The sequence below is a fragment of the Pogoniulus pusillus genome, chromosome 10, assembly GCF_015220805.1.
Source record: "Pogoniulus pusillus isolate bPogPus1 chromosome 10, bPogPus1.pri, whole genome shotgun sequence".
Classification (NCBI taxonomy): domain Eukaryota; kingdom Metazoa; phylum Chordata; class Aves; order Piciformes; family Lybiidae; genus Pogoniulus; species Pogoniulus pusillus.
The window spans coordinates 4,012,665-4,031,935 of NC_087273.1; the positions used below are offsets into that span (position 1 = coordinate 4,012,665).

At 54.8% G+C, this 19,271-nt stretch overlaps 1 protein-coding gene across 6 annotated transcripts in view; it reads right to left on the reverse strand.

The window, feature by feature from the left end:
- Positions 1–19,271, reverse strand: part of CDS1 (CDP-diacylglycerol synthase 1) — a 111,779-nt gene that overhangs the window by 23,392 nt on the left and 69,116 nt on the right. For 3 of the 6 annotated variants that reach the window (XM_064149527.1, XM_064149526.1, XM_064149524.1), the window contains exons 1-2: positions 8,989–9,115; positions 1,364–1,491 (exon numbers count right to left, since the gene is read on the reverse strand). In XM_064149527.1, coding sequence (XP_064005597.1) covers positions 1,364–1,491; positions 8,989–9,063 — 203 coding nt within the window. In that variant the 5' untranslated portion in view covers positions 9,064–9,115. Of the gene's footprint in view, positions 1–253; positions 274–1,363; positions 1,492–1,592; positions 1,612–8,988; positions 9,116–19,271 lie in introns of those variants that run through there. The other 3 variants (XM_064149529.1, XM_064149525.1, XM_064149528.1) reach the window with 3 other exon arrangements.

Sequence of the window (19,271 nt, forward strand, 5' to 3'; positions counted from 1 at the left end):
CTCCATCCCTGGAGATATGCAAAGTGAGGCTGGAGAGGGCTGTGGGCAACCTGATCTAGTGGAGGATGTCCCTGCCGACTGCAGGGGGTTGGACTGGATGAGCTTCAGAGGTCTCTTCCAACCCAGCCCATTCTGTGATTCTACCAAGCCCATCACTAAACCATGTCCACAGGTGCCACATAAATCCCTCCGTGACAACTCAACCACCTCCCTGGGCAGCCTTTTGATGAAGAAATCTTTCCTAATCTCCAACCTGGGCCTCCCCTGGTGCAATTTGAGGCCATTTCCTCAAATTCAATGCAAACTGCCATTCCAACAGGGTTTGATTGACCAAGTGTTGCAAAAGGACTGCATAAAACCATGCTAGGAGCTTTCTTAGCCCCCATGAATGTGCAGGGCCCAACAACTACCAGTCCAGAGGCATTTGCTAGTCCTTAAGCTTCTGTGAACAAGGTTTAGAGACCCAAACCTAGGATTGAAAAGAGATGGCAGAGGAAAAAAACCTTAGACATTGCTTTAGAGAGGGTGGAAACAAAAACAGTCTTGCATTTAACTGTAAAGAAAAATTACCTGAAGTGGAAATGCTGCCACAAAGAGCTCACAAAACTCACACAGAGAATTTGTCTTTCTTTCCTTTCCATTTATATGCAAACACCTCAAGTGCTGCGTTCAGCTCTGGGCCACTCACTACTATAACGAGGGGCTGGAGTGTGTCCAGAGAAGGGCAACGAGGCTGGGGAAAAGACCTGGAGCACCCGGGCTATGAGGAGGGGCTGAGGGAGCTGGGGGTGTTCAGCCTGGAGAAGAAGGGGCTGAGGGTAGAGCTCATTGCTCTCCACAGCTCCCTGAAGGGAGGTTGGAGTGAGAAGGGGGCAGCCTCTGCTCCTTGATGGCAAGGGACAGTAGCAGAAGAAACATTTCCAAGCTGCATCAGGGGAGGCTCAGGCTAAGTACTAGGAAATATTTCTGCCCTGGAAGGGCTCTCAGACATTGGAGGAGGCTGCCCAGGGCAGTGCTGGAGTCACCATCTCTGGGGGTGTTCCAGCAGCCTGTGGAGCTGGTGCTCAGGGACACGGTTTAGTGCTGACCCTAAACTGAGTGGAGGGTTGGACTGGATGAGCTTGGAGCTCTCTTCCAACCAGATGATTTCTGTGATTCTGTGTGCAACAGGCAACCTCCAGGCCCAGGTAAAAAGTATGACACTGAAGGGACTGCCACAGCAGGAGGAAATTAAGGACATCCAATAAAACTAACCCTTGAGTTCTGCTGTGTGTCACACGCCCCTGAGTGCTGGGGTGCAACACAACCTGCAAGGGTTTCAGCCAGCAGCTCTCACAGCCAAGAGCTCTCTGTTTGACTGTACCTGGCAGACAAGCCTGACAAAGCAGCTTTGAGAATCTCTGGAGTGCTGTCTGAGGCTGGAGGAATGTCAGGACCATCAGAATCACTCCTAAGGTCCAACTCCACAAGTCTTTCTTCCAGCTCCACTTCCTATGGCAGAGAGAAACCAAACACCATAAGGCAGAGGGTTATTGGCTGGCAGCACTTAGAGGCATTGGCATCACCTTAAAACCTGGCAACAGCAACATTACCTTCTCTGAACACAACGTGGGTGCACCAGCAGAGCTGCAGACCCTGCAGGAGACAAATGGAGCCCAACAGATGTCCCTAAGCAGGCAGTACTCACAGGTGGGATACTGCCTGCTGTGCTCCACAAACTCCACAGTCCAGGCACTCTTTCAGCCCAAGCTTGGGGAGGTAGCATGGAATGGTTTAGGGTAGAAAGGACCTTAGAGAGCATCCAGTTCCAACAAACAGCAGACAAATGGAGCCCAATAAATGTCCCTAAGCAGGCAGTACTCACAGGTGGGACACTGCCTGCTGTGCTCCACGAACTCCACAGTCCAGGCACTCTTTCAGCCCAAGCTCAGGGAGGTAGCATGGAATGGTTTAGGGTAGAAGGGACCTTAGAGAGCATCCAGTTCCAACCCCCTGCCATGGTCAGGGATACCTCCCACTGGCTCAAGTTGCTCAAGGCCTCATCCAACCTGCCCTTGAACACCTCCAGGGAGGGGGCAGCCACAGCCTCCCTGGCCAATCTGTCCTAGAGTTTGTATCATTTTGGCATTCTTAGAGACAAGACTTTCATCCTCAAGCCACATCTTCTGCACAAGACCACAAATCCTTGGCCACAGAAAGGAGGAGCCCAGCAAAGAGCCTGAGCTAAAAGAAGCTCAAAACCTCTCTGGCATCTCACCACTTCCATATGGATTTCTACTTGCTGGGTACTTCACCACAGGTACCAGAAGGCAACAAAAGAACCCAGACAGACAAGTGACCCTTTCATCACCCTGCAGCAGTAGAAGCTGAGAGGTGATCTGCTGGAGAGCAGCCCTGTGGGGAAGCAGCTGGGAGCGTTGCATGGACAGCAGTGTGCCAAGAAGGGATCCTGGGCTGCATGCAGAAGAGTGTGGGCAGCAGATCCAGGGAGGTTCTCCTCCACCTCTGCTCTGCCCTGCTGAGGCCCCACTGCGAATATTGCATCCAGTTCTGGGCTGCCCGGTTCAAGAGGGACAGGAATCTGCTGGAGAGAGCCCAAGGGAGGGCTGCAAGGATGCTGAAGAGACTGCAGCACTGCCTGGTGAGGAGAGGCTGAGAGCCCTGGGGCTGCTTAGTCTGCAGAGGAGAAGGCTGGGAGGGGATCTGAGCAATGTCTGTAACTGTCTGAGGGCTGGGGGTCAGGAAGGGACAGGGACAGCCTCTGCTCACTTTCTCCTTGTGATAGCACAAGGAGCAATGGCTGTAAGCTGCAGCACAAGAGGTTCCACCTCAACACAAGGGGGAACTTCTTGACTGAAAGGGTCCCAGAGCCCTGGCACAGGCTGCCCAGAGAGGCTGTGGAGTCTCCCTCCTCTGGAGCCTTTCCAGCCCTGTCTGGGTGTGCTCCTGTGTGCCCTGTGCTGGATTCTCTGGTCCTGCTCTGAGCAGAGTGGGGGGGTTGGACCTAAAGATCTCCAGAAGTCCCTTCCAACTCCTAACATCCTGGGATCACCCAGAAGGACACAGGCACTTGGGTTGCTGGTTTGCACCTCACAGCCTGCCCTGCCACGGCTGCAGGAGCCACACACCAGGAGCCTTCTTCTCACAAAGGCTCCTGAAGGGCTCTGCTTGTGCTGCATTTTTTCCAGCACACAGTGAAGAACTCCCAAGCAGACAGCAAATGTTTTCCTTGGAGAATGCTTCATCTACATGGAGAGCAAGTGGGAAAATGGAGATCTTTTTTAACAGCTCATGTGAAAAGGGCTAACAAAACAAGCACTGCTGTTTCCCTTCTATAAGTGTTACTCAGAGTCAGTTTCTCCTCCAGCCTTGACCTTTCTCCAGCCTCTCTTCTACAATGAAGTCAATAGTTCAGTCAGACCATTCTGCAGCAGATTTAATTAGGTGTACCTTGATACCTTCCTCTGAGGTCAAGACAGTGAAGCGTCGGAAAATCCTGAAGACTGAGACCTGTTTTTCCAAGCTGTCAAAGCCTGACCTATGCAAAACCATCAGCAGGAGCTCTGAATTCAAGACTGGAACCTGCAGACCCTTTGCTGTCTGCACTAGCACCAATTTACCACCACTCCCAAGAAAACAGAGGCTTGGAAAAAGCCACAATCAGAAAATCACAGCATGTTAGGGGTTGGAAGGGACCTCCAGAGATCATCCAGTCCAGCTCCCCTGCCAGAGCAGGGTCACCCAGGGTAGTCCACACAGGAATGCAGCCAGGAGGGGCTGGAAAGGCTCCAGAGAAGGAGACTCCACAACCTCTCTGGGCAGCCTGCTCCAGCCCTCCAGCACCCTCACACCAGAGAACTTTCTCCTCACGTTGAGCTGAGTCCTTCTCTGTCCCAGTTTGTAGCCATTGCTCCTTGGCTTACTGCTGTGCACCACCAAAAGGAGATTTGCCTCCTCCACTGCACACCCACCCCTCAGACAGTGACAGACACTGAGCAGATCCCCTCTCAGCCTTCTCCTCTCCAGACTTAACAGCCCCAGGGCTCTCAGTCTCTCTCCACAGGGGAGATGCTCAAGTCCCCCACTCACCCTCGTGGCTCTCCCTTGGGCTCTCTCCAGCAGGTCTCTGTCTCTGCTGATCTGGGGAGCCCAGAACTGGACACAGTATTGCAGCTGTGCTCTCGGCAGGGCAGAGCAATGGAGAAAAAGAACCTCCTCAGCCCTGCTGGGTACACTTTTCTTGCTGCACCCCAGGATGCCCTTAGCTCTCCTGGCCACAAGGGCACATTGCTGGCACATGCAGAACACGGTCAGGGTTAGAAGGGACCATAAGGATCATCTAGTTCCAATCCCCCTGCCACCCTGAGGGAGGGACACCTCACACTAGACTTGCTGCCTGCCAGCACTTTGAAGTCTGTCTCTGTGGAGCTGCCCTCTAGCAGGGCAGCCCCAACCTGTCCTGCTTCCTGCTGTTATTGCTCCCCAGGTGCCGGACCCTGCACTGGTCCTCACTGTACTTCATGAGGTTTGCCTTCCCCCAGCTCTCAGCCTGTCCAGTCAGCTCCTACTATTGCCAACAGCCAGTCCCCATTATTGCCATGCCTGCAGCCAAGAACTCAGGGATCAGACTCCTCTGGGGAAATCCAAGCCACTTTCTGGGTATTCCAAAAGGAGCAAGGCAAACCAAGCAACTAAGACCCATGACAGACACTGCTTTTCCACCCTAACCCAGTGCCATCAGGAATTTCATTTTACCTTCAAGAAGGTTTGGAGCAAAGACACAAGTCCCAAAGCCAGCTCCAGAGGTCTGAACAAACTTATCTTAGCAACTGTCTTTGGGGCAGGGCTGTCCCACAGCAGAGCAGCTCTTTCTATCACAGCAGCCAGGGCTGGTCCTAGTCATAAATTAACAGTGACCCCAAGCAACCAGGAACTGCTGCTCAGAGCCAGAAATGCAACACAACTCCACTGCCTTTACCCTGTCCTGCTCCAACTGCTCTGCACAGCACAAGGAGGCACAACTGTGTGGTGACTTCCAGGACAGATCCCTTGGGCAGCACAAGTGTGTCCTGTGCTGTAGTGCAGAATGCAAACAGCTCACACTTGGAAAGAGGAACACAGAAATCTTTCAGCTGGAACACACCTCTGAAAGCCTCCACTCCAACTGCTCTGTAGCTCTACCAAGGCTGGGGCTAAACCACTGCACTCAGCAACAGAGCTCTGCCTCAGTCAACCACCTCCAGGGATGGGCATCCAACCACCTCCCTGGGCAGCCTGTGCCAGGCTTTGAGAGCCCTTTCAGGAAATAAGTTTCTTCTGATTTCCAGCCTAACCTTCCCTGGCACAGTTTCAGGCCATTTCCTCTCCTTCTTATCACCTGAAAGAGAAGAGCTCAACCCCCACCCCACTGCAGCCTCCTTCCAGTGAGCTGTAGAGAGCAACGAGGTCTGCCCTCAGCCTCCTCCAGACTGAACACCTCCAGGTCCCCCAGCAGCTCATCAAACCTGTTCTCCAGACCCTTCACCAGCTTCTCTGGACCCAGGCCAGCAACTCAATGAACAATCTGTAGATTTCCACCTGCCATACAAACTAAGTACTGGAATGCCAACTTCCTCTCATTGCCAAGGGCTGCAGAGTATTTCTGAAGGCACTTTGGCAGGACCTTCCCTGGAATAGAGCATACAGGGCAGGCAGCAGCAAATAAGAAAGGGACAATAAGAACAAGACTCTGTCTCTCCTGCACACCACAAGACAACAGAAAGAAACAACAAACCCATGGAACTGCAAGGCCCTGCAGGGCACAGGCACAGGCATTTTGCAGTAAGTGGTCAGCTCAACAAGCCAGTGACCAACTGGAGGCACTGAGAGCTGAGGAACTGCAGGAACAAGCTTCAAGAAGTGCACACCACAGTGCTTCCCACAAAACCAGGGAAGCTGATCAGTGAGTCACAGAATGGCTTGGAAGGGACCTTCAAGATTATCCAGTTCCAACCTCCCTGTCACCAGCAAGGACACCTCCCATCAGCCCAGTCTGCTCAAGGCCCCTTCCAACCTGCCCTCCAAGGAGGAGGCAGCCACAACCTCCCTGGGCAACCTGTGCCAGTCTCTCCCCACCCTCACTCTCAACAATTCCTTCCTCATCTCCACTCTCAATCTCCCCTCTCCCAGCACAAAGCCACTGTCCCTCATCCTGGCACTCCCAGCCCTTGTCAAAAGTCCCTCCCCAGCTCTCCTCAAGCCCCTTTGGGTACTGGCAGGCTGCTCTAAGGTCTCCCTGGAGCCTTCTCTTCTCCAGGCTGCACAGCCCCAACTCTCCCACCCTGTCCCCATAGGGGAGGTTCTTCAGCCCTCTGATCATCTTTGTGGTCTCCTCTGGACCCTCTCCAGCAGCTCCAGGTGCTGAGGGCAGCAGAACTGGACACAGTGCTGCAGGTGGGGTCTCAGCAGAGCAGAAAGGTGAAATCCCAAGGAGCAGTTATTTGCAGCTAGCAGTAAAAACCCATGCAAAGGAGGAAAAAACCCTGCAGCTTCACTTACACTCAGTGAGCCCTGGTCCTGCTGGCCACACCATTGCTGATCCAGGTCAGGATTCTAGTGGTCTTCTTGGCCACCCAGGTTCAGCCTGGCTCACCTTTAGCTATAGACATAGCAAGTATCACATGGAAAGCATCAAAGCACACACTGAAACCAGGATTGGAAGTTTCAAAGATGAAACCACACAGATACATTTGGTGTTCATGGAGTTCTTCAGTGAGCTTCTCTACCTTGGCACATGAGGTGCACAGCATCTCTGTGCCTCTGGAAACCTGAATGAATTGGGTCAACGAGAGGAGAACAGCACAAAGAGGTTGTCTCCTTTTGGGTGGTAACTAAGTTTGCTCCCTCGTTCCAAGGGAGGCAGAAGGAGATGTTTCTGAGCTCTGTAACAGGAAGCAGCAGAAACCAACCTGCCTCATGACAACCCTGAGCAGTTTGGGCCCTGAAGATGCAATTACCATGCCCACTAGGTCAGCAAAAAACAGCCAAAGGACAAATAGCTCTCCACGTACTGTAAGGAGTCAGGCAAGAGGTAAAGATGAAAGCCAACCACACAAGAAGATGTACATGAAACAGGATGACCAGATGCCTCCCATCAAATCACCTGTGGGCATCAGCTGTGCACCCATATTCATGGGGCTGGCCAAAAGCCCATCCCTGGAGGTGTTTCCAAGAAGCAGAGCTGTGGTGCTGAGGGCCATGGCTTAGTCCCAGCCTTGGTGGAGTTAGAGAATGGTTGGAGTGGATGAGCTTAAAGGTCTTTGCCAACCAAACCCCTCCTATGAGTCCAAAACTGAGATTCAAACTGCAACCAGCTGATAGGAAGCTCAGCACACAATGCTGGTTTATCTTCACAGGGACCAATGGCACTAAAGACAGCTTCATACACAACATCAGTCCTCAGTGTCACTTGTGACCCAGGACGTGCTGTGCACAGACAAACATAACAACCCCACTAAGAACAAGAGGAGTCATCCAAATAATTCATCAAAAAGTCATCTGTGTGGTGGGAAAGGCTTTCTGTGGCTCATAATTCAAACAATCATCCCACACAAAATGCTTTCTGGAAAAGCCCTTTAAGCTCCAACCATTCTCCAGCTCTGCCAAGGCTGGGGCTAAGCCATGCCCCTCAGCACCGCAGCTCTGCCTCTTTCAAACACTTCCAGGGATGGGCAGCCTGTGCCAGGCTTTGGGAATTCCTTCAGTGGAGGAGTTTCTTCTAATTTCCAACCTAAAGCTTCCCTGGGGCAACTTGAGGCCATCTCCTCTCCTCCTGTCACTTGATCCTAGGCAGAAGAGCCCAACTCCCACCTCACTGCAACCTCCTCTCAGGGAGCTGCAGAGAGCAATGAGCTCTGCCCTCAGCCTCCTCTTCTCCACACTGCACATCCCCAGCTCCCTCAGCTGCTCCTCCCCAGCCCTCTTCTCCAGACCCTTCCCCAGCGTTGTTGCCCTTCTCTGCACCCGCTCCAGCCCCTCAATGTCCTTCTTGGAGCAAGACTCCCAAAACAGAACCCAGCACTCGAGGTGCAACCTCCTCAGCTGAACAGAGAGTCAATCCCAGCCCTCACTGCAGCACCGCGCTGCAGATTTTCAAGTTCACTGCCTCTGAGTTCAGGCAACCAAACGCAAACTGACTCCTGGGCTCCACATCCCGAGTCCTTGGCTACATCGCCTAGGGCAGGCTCCACATCCACAGGGACGCACTGGGAGTCCTCCACCGAGTCTTGCAAACCCAATGAAGCAATCAGAAAGCCTTTTTTTTCCCCCCCTTCCCCTTTTCAACTGCAGTTGCCAAGCCGAGAGCAGCTCTTCGGCTGGGCGCAGCCCTGCCGGGGCTAAGCCTGGCAGCCCGGCACACAAAAGAACGGCGCCGTGGCTGTTTTGCCGCTGTCGTGAACCTGATGCACAGGGGCAGGGCTCTGCAAAGCTCCTGCCTTAGCAGAACACCACTGCCGGGAGTCCTCTCCAGGCCAGAGGTGAATGCCTACCGACCGCTTCCAGAGCCATAAAGCAGGAGCGGTGCCTGGCGAAGTGCTGACACGGCCTTTCCCCGGGCTTGTTTCCGTGCAGCTGGCCCGGCCGCCCCTCAACCTCCCGCCTCAGCGACTTGGGCGAGGGGCGAGCTCCGCAGGGGTCAGCCCGAGCGCCCACGGCCCACACCGAGCCCGGACGCTGCTGTTCGGGTCTCATGGAGGACGGGGGGGTGGGATGCAGCGAGGCAGCAAGACACGCGTGGGCTGCCACCCCCCGTGCCACCGGGCGCTGAGGCCACTTGGCACGTCGCCCGCTGCCCTCTGCGCGAACAGCGGCGTGACAGCGCGGGGTGGGCCGCGCTAGGCGCTCACCGGGGCAGGCCCGGAGATGCGGGGCGGGGGTGGCGGCAGCGTCCCTTCCCGGCCCCCTCCCCTCGCCGCCCGGACACCTGCCCCAACGGCCCGCAGCTCTCACCTTGTCGCTACCCTCTTCTGCTGCCTCAGCCTCCGCCTCCTCGGCGGCCGCCCTCCGCCGCCGCCGCGCCGACATCGCGCCGCGGGAACCCAGCTCTCCCCCGGCGGCGAGCTGGCGGGGCCGGGCCGGGCCGGGCCGGGCCGAGCGAGCCGGGGCCGGCGCGGAGGCCGCGCTGCGGGGCCCGGCCGCCTTCTCCCTCCCTCCCCTTCTCCTTTTCCCCTGAGGAGCTTGGCGCTATACCCGCCGGGGCCGAGGGGCCGCTCGGCTCGGGGCGCGGCCAGAGCCCGGCGCCCCGGGAGCGGAGCAACGGCCGCGTCCCCGCGCCCCGGGCGGCAGAGGGCGGGACGGGGGCGCCCAGGTGCGCCCGGAGCCACGCCCCCAGCGCCGGCCCCGCCCCGCCGCGCTGCGAGGGGCTGGCGCTGAGCGCGGGCGGCAGCCTCGGTTCCGCTCAACCCAACCCCTCTGCTTCCCCGCTGAGCGCGGGCGGCAGCCTCGGCTCGGCTCGGCTCGGCTCGGCTCGGCTCGGCTCGGCTCGGCTCGGCTCGGCTCGGCTCGGCTCGGCTCGGTTCAACCCAACCCAACCCCTCTGCTTCCCCGTTGAGCGCGGGCGGCAGCCTCGGCTCGGCTCGGCTCGGCTCGGCTCGGCTCGGCTCGGCTCGGTTCAACCCAACCCAACCCCTCTGCTTCCCCGCGGGAAGAGAGAGGGAAGACGGGAGACAGGCTGAGGGGGTGGGAAAGGAACTAAAGCAACTGGGACGAAAAGAGCAATGCCACGGAACAGGGACACAAACCCATGTGGAGCCAGCCCCTGATGGCAAGGAGTCACCACTGGCACCGCTGCTGCCAGGGCACAAGTGCCAGGCTGCACTCTGCAGCAGATGGCAACTGGGAACAGGAGGTGGAGTCCGGAGCTGCATTCTGGAACTCGTGGGTGGAGATCAAAGGCGGAGGGGACAGAGTCTCCCTCGGACACTGGGCAGGGAAGAAGAGGCTTGGTGCCGGTGACCCCTCAGCTTGGTCCTGAAGATGCCATCCATAGGCTGCAACCCTTTGCTAGGCAGTTTAGGGTCACCTGAGCTGTCTGCTCCTCCCCATAGGTACCAGCTCTGCCTTCCTGCAGCCCAAGGTGGCAGCCAAGGTGTAGCAGCGCCCTTGGTCTGCAGCTCAGCACTTGGCAGGAGCTCTGCCCATCATATTTTCATTGCTAACAGCAGCCCCTGGCTGTGCCAACCTGCCCTGAGCTGCAGAAAGTGCCTCAGTGCGCAGGGTCTGAGCTGGGCAGTGCCAGCACTAAGCAGAACCACCCTTGGCCTCGCCAAACCCAGTAGAGATGGGCACTGACAACCACAGCACGTGCCTGGTCCACCACCCCCTTGTGTGCCTCCTTCCACACCTCCTCACAAGCCCCTGCAATGCAAGCATGGATCTCAAGGTCCTTTTCTCCTGGGTCTAAGAATGGCCTTGACGTGCTGCATGTCTGCTGCCCACTGCCAAAATCCCCAGGGATCCAGGGGCAAACATCTCCACACAGCACTGGCACCAGCTCTGTGTTGACACCCGTGGATGTGGGTACTGCAGCCCACACAGCCACTGCAGGCTATCCACAGACTGCTTTGCTTCCCCATGGGATGCTGATAGCCACATAAAAGGCAGGCTCCATTCCGACCCCACCATGCCACACACCCTGCCAAGTGTGGTGCCACCTGCCTGTAGAGAGGAATGTAACATAGCTACCTAAGAGCTCATGGTCAAGAAAAATGCTCTGCAAGGGCAACTCCACAGCCTCTGGGACAGGTTCTTCACTGCCAGATCCACTATTCTCTTGAAACAGCCACTGGTAAGCAGACAGGCTGCCCAGGAGCTGTGCAGGAGTTGGATGTGAACAGCACACACAGAACCATCAGTTGGTTTGGGTGGGAAAAGCCCTTTAAGCTCATCCAGTCCAACCATTCTCTAACCCTGCCAAGGCTGGGGCTAAGCCATGGCCCTCAGCACCACATCTCTGCCTCCTAGAAACACCTCCAGTATGGACATTCAATTACCTCCCTGGGCAGCCTGTGCCAGTCTTTGGAAATCCTCTCACTCAAGAAGTTTCTTCTCATATCCAACCTGAACCTGCCCTGGTACAGCTTGAGTGGACCCTCCTCACCCAAGCAGCACCTGGTCAAGAGACATCAGCAGACCCAGGTCTGGGTGTGCAGCAAAGTGGGACATGTCCATGTGACACAGACAAGCAGACCCTGCTCAACACTGTGACCTGAGGAGTTGTCCAGAAGCCACTTCTGTCTGCTGAGACTGGCTACCATTTGATGCCATCCTGGCCCTCTGACCCAGTTCAGAGAACCATGCTGAAGTGCCTTCTAGTTCCACCACACTGCAGGGGGGGTGATCAGGAGCTACCTTTGCTTCCCAAAGCCAGCTGAATTCCTCTGGCTGCCCTGTGAACGATGCCCATCCCACTCCACTATGTTTGTGTGGCTGATACGCTGGCCATGGCACCAGCTGGCTGCCTCAGGGTGTTTGCATAAAGACAATCTAGATGCCACCTTGGCAGTTCACATGCTGGCTTGCTGTGCCTGTAGTGCAGAGCTGGCACCTCTGGCAAGGCAGCACCTAGCCACACCTGCTGGCACTTCTGCCATCCCTCTGGTTGTATCACCCAGCTCCATGGTGTGCAGGGAGATGTCAGGGCACGGCTGGACCCTGTGATCTTAAGGTCTTTCCCATGGTTCTGTTATTCTAGGGTTGATTTTACTTCGTGATGTAGCTTTATTATGCAAACAACATTATTATGATGTCCCTCTAAAGGTATGCTTGGCATGTTTGTGGTGGCACTGCCACACTTCAGGAAGTTAGAGTGAACTGCTGTGAGCGGACACTAATTACGGCGTTGATTAACCAACTCTGATTTTACTGCTGAGAAGGAATGGAATGGAATGGAATGGAATGGAATGGAATGGAATGGAATGGAATGGAATGTCATGTCCTGGTTGGAAAAGGGCCTTAAGATCATTGTGTCCAACCATAGCCTAGCACCTCCCTGCACAGAGCTGTTAGACCGTGGCCCTCAGCACCTCATCCAAACATCCTTTGAATGCTTCCAGGGATGGTGACTCCACCGCTGCCCTGAGCAGCCTGTGCCAGTGCCTGATGGCTTTTTTGGCAAAGAAATTCTTCCTAATATCCAGCCTTAATCCTCCCCTGGGGCAACTTGAGGCTATTTCCTCTCTTATCACTCCTCATCTGGGAGAAGAGGTTGGCTCCTATCTCACTGCAGCCTCCAGTCAGGTAGTTGGAGAGAACAATGAGGTCTCCCCTCAGCCTCTTCTTCACCAGACTGAACAACCCCATCTCCCTCAGCCATTCCTCACAGGGCTTGTGTCCAAGACCCCTGCCCAGCACAGCCCTTGCAGCGTTCAGGTGTTCTCCTGCATCTTTGCTCTATCCTCACCCTGAACAGTGAAGGGTAAAATAACTGACTTAGAGAAGCTCAGAGGAGAAACTGTGTTTAGCAGATGGTGTGGTGGAAGAAACAATGATAAGCAGCGAAGGAGGAAAAGGTGAAGCACTCCAAATGCCTCAGCCAACAAGGTGAGTGCTGGATGAGTCACTGCGTTTGGGGAGCACAAGAGTAAGCAATGAACAACTGGTGACAGTGGGGTGAAGGAATGAGCAATCTTCTGGGCAGGGCTACCAGGAGAGAGAGAATTAAAAACAAGGAGAGGGCTCTGGCAGGATCAGGCAGGAACCCAGCCCCAGCTTCACTCCTTCTCTCTCCCAGCCGGGAGCTCCTGCTACTGCCACTCACCCATGGAGTGCTCAGAAAGGAGAGGAGGGCCAGCAGAACAGCAGCAGGGAACTTCAAGTCTCCCCATCCCAGAGGAAAGAGGCCAAGGACTTCCAAAAGGGCTGCAGGGCAGGGGTCTTAAAGAGCAAGCAGAGCATGAGAGCCCTGCCTGTCCCGTTTTGACCCTGGCAGCCCAGCGTGGCTCTGCACTCCCAGCTGGTCAGACTGGTCGGATGGGAATTCTCCAGAGTCCCACCCTGTTACTCAGGTTCCTTTGGAGCAAGTACCCACACCAGCTGGAATGTCACAACGCTTCTCCCAACCTGGTGACCCTGTGTGGTTCCACAACCACGGAGGAGGTTCCACAACTGTGGAGGCAGAAGCCTCCAGGTCCTCTGCACACAGAGGTAGGAGCACATCAGCTGTTATTATCATCTCTCCTGCCTGGAAGTTCAGCACCTTGATGGGTGAGGCCTCAGAGGTTTTGGTTGCTTTGCCTTGCCTTTGCCTTCTCCTTGTATCCCCACCTGAATTTAGCAGCTCCAAGCTGTCAACAAACAGCCCAGACCTCGGGGGCCTGGCCCAAGATTTTCTGCAGGGCAGGAAAACCCCTAACAAGTCAATGATTTTAGAGGTCTTTTCCAAACCAATTAATTCAATGAGCCTATAGATCACAGAATCATAGAATCACAGAATCAGTCAGGGTTGGAAGGGACCACAAGGATCATCTAGTTCCAACCCCCCTGCCATGCCCAGAGACACCCTACCCTAGATCAGATCCATCTCCCCTAGCTGCCCAAAGTTCAGACACATCCCTTGCTACATCCACACCTTCCCCCTGCCCCTCACTCACTGCCCATAGCAGGCAGATCTCCCTTGCTTGCTCGGCCAGGAGCTGCCTGTATCTGCTGCGTGCCTTGATTTGTGTGCAGAAGGAGGAGTTCTCCTCAGGCAGACACAAAGCTGAAGCCCTGACATTAAAACAGTTATATAAGCCCTGAGATAAAGCACTTATGTAAGCCACATACAGCCTCCTGACAGAAAGGCAGCCAGCTAAGGGGCTGCTGCTGCTTCACTGCCAGCAGAAAGCTGCTTCTGCAGGAGAGAAGCAGAGCAGGGATGCTGACCTCAGGTGGCCAGCGCCAGAACGAGAGGACACAGCCTCAGGCTGCGCCAGGGGAAATTTAGGCTGGAGGTGAGGAGAAAGTTCTTCACTGAGAGAGTCATTGGACACTGGAATGGGCTGCCCGGGGAGGTGGTGGAGTCGCCGTCCCTGGAGCTGTTCAAGGCAGGACTGGACGTGGCACTTGGTGCCATGGTTTAGCCTTGAGCTCTGTGGTAAAGGGTTGGACTTGATGATCTGTGAGGTCTCTTCCAACCCTGATGACACTGTGACACTGTGCTTTGTTGTTGCTGCAGTGGAAGCAAACACAAGGAACTTGGTCCTGCCTGCCTGGGGGATGAAGAACAGAAGGTGCCCAGCTCCAAACACGACCTGGAAGCGGTGGCACAGCTGGAGAGGGCTCTACTGCTGGCAGGATTGGAACAGAAGGTTTTGATGTGTTCTTTTTCCAAATGGATTCCCACTAATATGCCAAAAAGTGGGAAAGGTTGGTACCTACTGACCAGCACAGGCAGCAGATGATGCCAGCGACAGCTCAGACAGTACTCATTGTGTGCTCTGTCGTCAAGTGCTGCATTTAATCCTTTTGCTCAACTCAGTTTACCTCTCATCACAACCAAGAGAAGCCCGAGCCAGAAAGCAGCAAGGAAAACAACCACACCACAGCCTCCCAACGCTTTTGGAGCGTTGCCTCTCCAAAGCACAAGGTGAGATATTATTATCCTCTGCTCCCCTGGCAAAGCTCAGCGCTGCACCAGCCTGCCTGGCACCACCCCGAGCTGCCTGCCACGTGGGAGCAAGGCACTGGAGCTCAGGTGCACAGGAGATGCTCAGAGCTGAAACTGCAGCTCAGAAGCTTGTTTTTACACAACCTGGGCACTCCAAGATGAATATTCTTCCAGCTTTAAATGCTCAGATGCTGGGGGAAAAAAGGAACAGGGATGCTACACTGGAATGTAGGAGTGCATGAGTCAATCAAGAGGCTGCTTCTCCACCTCTGGACAGAGCATGAGCTCTAACACTGCCTGGGTTTAGCATGGGCCAAAAGCCTTGCCAAGGCATGAGTATGAATACCTGTGTCATACATTAAGCATAGAATCATAGATCACAGAATTATTTGGGTTGGAGAAGCCCTCTAAGATCATCCAGTCCAACCTCCAACCCAGCACCACCACGGCTACTAAGCCATAGCCCCACATGCCATGGCCACACCTTTCTGCCATACCTCCAGGGATGGGGACTCCACCACCTCCCTGGGCAGCCTCTTCCAATCCCTGACCACTCTTGCAGCAAAGAATTTTTTCCTCCTCTCTAACCTAACCCTCCCCTGGCACAATTGCAGGCCAATTTCCTCTCCTCCTATCATCTGAGAAGAGCCCAAGCCCACCTGCCTCCAACCTCCTCTGAGGGAGCTGTGGACAGCAATGAGCTCTGCCTTCAGCCTCCTTTTCTCCACACTGCACACCCCCAGCTCCCTCAGCTGCTCCTCCTCAGCCCTATTCTCCTGACCCATCACCAGCCTTGCTGCCACAAATATCTATGTTTTGGTAACCAAAATCCCCTGGCAGCTCTGAGCTGCTCTTGTGTGCTCAGTTCCCGTGGTGTCATCTGTTTAGGTCTGCTAGTCTGGCACAAAACCATCATCATCCATGCGTGGCCTTTGTGCTGGAGGATTATTTGCTTGTCACTTGCACATCTGAACCTTATAAAACAGGCCACTTGCATGGCAGAAAAAGCAAAACAACCAACCAAAACGGCCTCCTCGTTTCCAGATTGAGTCTGAGGAACACAACCTAGTGGCCACTGCGACAGGTCTGGCTGCAGAAACCTCTGCCCTGGGCAGTTGTCACCTGCTTGGTTCAGGTGTCTGAGTAGTGAGCATCTACTGAATGTGGAGGGCAGATTTAAGATGAAAATAAAGAAGACAATCTTGACAGTGAGGGTGGGAAACAGCTTGCCCAGGGAGGTTGTGGATGCCCCCTCCCTGGAGGTGTTCAAGACCAGGTTGGATGAGTCCTTGATCAAGCTGGGCTGGCGGGAGGTGTCCGTGCCCACGGCAGGGGGTTGGAACTGGATCACAGGATGTTAGGGGTGGAAAGGGATCCAAAGAGATCATTGAGTCCAACCTCCCTGCCAGAGCAGGACCACACAATCTAGCTTAGGTCACACAGGGACACATGCAGGCAGGTCTGAAAGTCTCCAGAGGAGGAGACTCCACAACCTCTCTGGGCAGCCTGTGCCAGGCCTCTGGGACACTTACAGTCAAGAAGTTCCCCCTTGTGTTGAGGAGGAACCTCCTGTGCTGCAGCCTACATCCATTGCTCCTCATCCTACATGCCAGATGGGACAACAGAAAACATCAAGTCCTGGTTTTCAGGACTCACCACCATCACTTCCAGCTTAGCAGCAGGGAGCACAAATCAGCACAGTAACACTTGATGAGGTACCCTGAGCTACACCTGAAAGGAACAGTCTGGAAACAGCTCCTTCTTCACACACTGCTGGGTACCAAAGATGTCTGTGGGAGTCAGGACCAGGCTGGTGGCTCTCTGTGATCAGCACATGGGCCAGATGTATGCACTGCTAAGTGTCTTCTCACTCAGGCTGACAAGCTCCTGACCAGATACAGTTCACTCCACAGGCTCTCTGGGGAGCCTGTTCCAGTGCTCTGTCACCCTGGAAGATCCCGAAGGTCCCTTCCAACCCAACCCATTCTGTGACTCTATGATTTTATCATTCTTGATCCTTCCTTCACCATACTCACAGCCTCACAAACTGGTTTGGGCTGGAAAGCACCCAAAGACCCCCAAGTTCCAGGCCTCCCATAACCCGTGGGATGCATTTTTGCCAAGGCAGAGCTGACAAGGGGTGGCTGTTTGGCAAGCTGCCACTGTGCTCCTGTGAGATGTGAAGCTCATTCTGGCAGTGAGGAGCTGGAGCTGCCCGAACACGCCGTGGATCTGCAGCTGCTCCACACCTGCTCTGTTGTACTATCCCTCAGGATTCTTCCCTTCAGTGCCAGCCTCAGTTCGGCTATCAGCATGCAGCTCTCCACTGCTGGCACAGGGACCTTCTGCAGTGAGCATGGGCATGGAAGATGTCCTGATGAGGAAGCAGACTGGCTGATGCCAGGGGCTGAGACTGCTGACACCCTTTCAGCTCCAGCTGGGCAGGATTAAAAGGGCAGTCACTGGGTAGCTTAAAGGGAATGGTGGCACCACACTGCCAAAATGCCAGTGGCTCCCAGGGAGAAAAGACCAGCATCAGTAGGCTTGCAGATGACACCAAGCTAGGAGCAAGTGTGGATCTGTTGGAAGGTAGGAGAGCCCTGCAGAGGGATCTTGCCAGGCTGGATAGGTGGGCAGAGGTCAATGGGATGAAATTTAACAAGGCCAGGTGCAGAGTTCTGCACTTTGGCCACAACAACCCCAAGCAGCACTACAGGCTGGGGACAGAGTGGCTGAGAGCAGCCAGGCAGAGAGGGAGCTGGGGGTGCTGGTAGGGAGGAGCTGAAGATGAGGCAGCAGTGCCCAGGTGGGCAGCAGAGCCAATGGCATCCTGGGCTGGCTCAGGAGCAGTGTGGCCAGCAGGACAAGAGAGGTTCTTCTGCCCCTGTGCTCAGCACTGCTCAGGCCACCCCTGGAGTGCTGTGTCCAGTTCAGGGCTCCTCAAGAGAGATGTTGCAGTACTGGAAGGTGTCCACAGGAGGGCGCCAAAGCTGGTGAGGGGCCTGGAGCAGAGCCCTGTGAGGAGAGGCTGAGGGAGCTGAGCTGGGGGTGTGCAGCCTGCAGCAGAGGAGGCTCAGGGCAGAGCTCATTGCTGTCTAGAACTACCTGAAGGGAGGCTGTAGCCAGGTGGGGTTGGGCTCTGCTGCCAGGCAAGCAGCAACAGAACAAGATGACTCAGTCTCAAGTTGTGCCAGGGGAGGTCTAGGCTGGCTGTTAGGAGGAAGTTGTTGTCAGAGAGAGTGATTGGCATTGGAATGGGCTGCCCAGGGAGGTGGTGGAGTCACCGTCCCTGGAGATGCTGAAGCAAAGCCTGGCTGGGGCACTTAGTGCCATGGTCTGGTTGATTAGCCAGGGCTGGGTGCTAGGTTGGGCTGGCTGAGCGTGGAGGTCTCTTCTGACCTGGTTGATTCTATGATTCTAAGAGGAGCTGGCTCTGTTCTAAGACAAGTTAAGTTCTAGACAGGTGGAGGAAAAGAGGCTGATGGGAGACCTTCTGGCTCTCTACAGCTCCTTGAAATGTAAGAGCTAGGTGGGGGTTAGGGTCCTCCCTAATAACAAATGATAGGAGGAGAAGAGATGGCCTCAAGTTGCACCAGGGGAGGTTCAGCTTGCATATGAGGAGAAATTTCTTCCCTTGAGAAGGGTTCTCAAGTACTGGAACAGGTTTCCCAGGGAGGTGGCTGAATGCCCATCCCTGGAGGTGTTTCAAAGAAGCAGAGATGTGGTGCTGAGGGCCATGGCTTAGCCCTGGCCTTGGCAGAGTTAGAGACTGGTTGGGCTGGATAAGCTTCAAGGGCTTTTCTCACCAAAATGATTCTGTGATTCCATGTTTCTAAGGCTCATGGAACACAAAACTGACAGAATCAGCTGTCTCCCACTGAATTCAGTCTGCAAGTGTCTGCATCTCGTGATGCCAGCTGTCTTCATCTGCATGATCTCAGTGAGCTGTGCTTCTGCCCAAACCTTTATTTGGTTATTTCAAATTTCAGGTCTTTCTGGTTCTTTTTGTGTAGCTTGGCAGACCACAAAGCTCTCTGCTCTCAGGGAAGGGCCTTTCCCACCACACTAGCACAAGCACAAGCTCCCCTGCATGCCAGACACGAGGCCAAGCCACAATCCCACCAGCAGATATTCTGCCACCGTCTTCTTACCCCAAGGCAAAACCTGTTCTGCAGTGTCAGCAACATCAAGGAGCAGAATGAAGCCCCATAAGCCAAGAGGAGATGGTCAGTAGCCTACTACACCTTCTGTCCCTTGAGAGGAGATGGTAAGATGGCACTGCTGGCAACCCAGAGTGATGTTCCATGCACTGCTGAACATCAAGGGTGCTGTGCCTGCTCAGCTCTCAGATCAGCCTTTCTTATGAGCTGGCAGGTAACAGGGTGGAGAGAGTTCCATTAAGACCAAAGACATAAAACTTGCTGCAAACAGGATGAAAAGGAGGGGAGCAAACCAGAGAGAGCAGTGTAAGCTCTGCTCCAGGCAGTTCCCAGGGCACTACAGCATCATGGAATTGTTGAGGCTGGAAAACACCTTGAAGTTCATGGAGGGCAACCATTAACCCAACACTGCCAAGGCTGGGGCCAAACCATGGTCTTCAGCACCCCATTTCTGACTCTCAAACACCTCCTGGGAAGGGCATTCA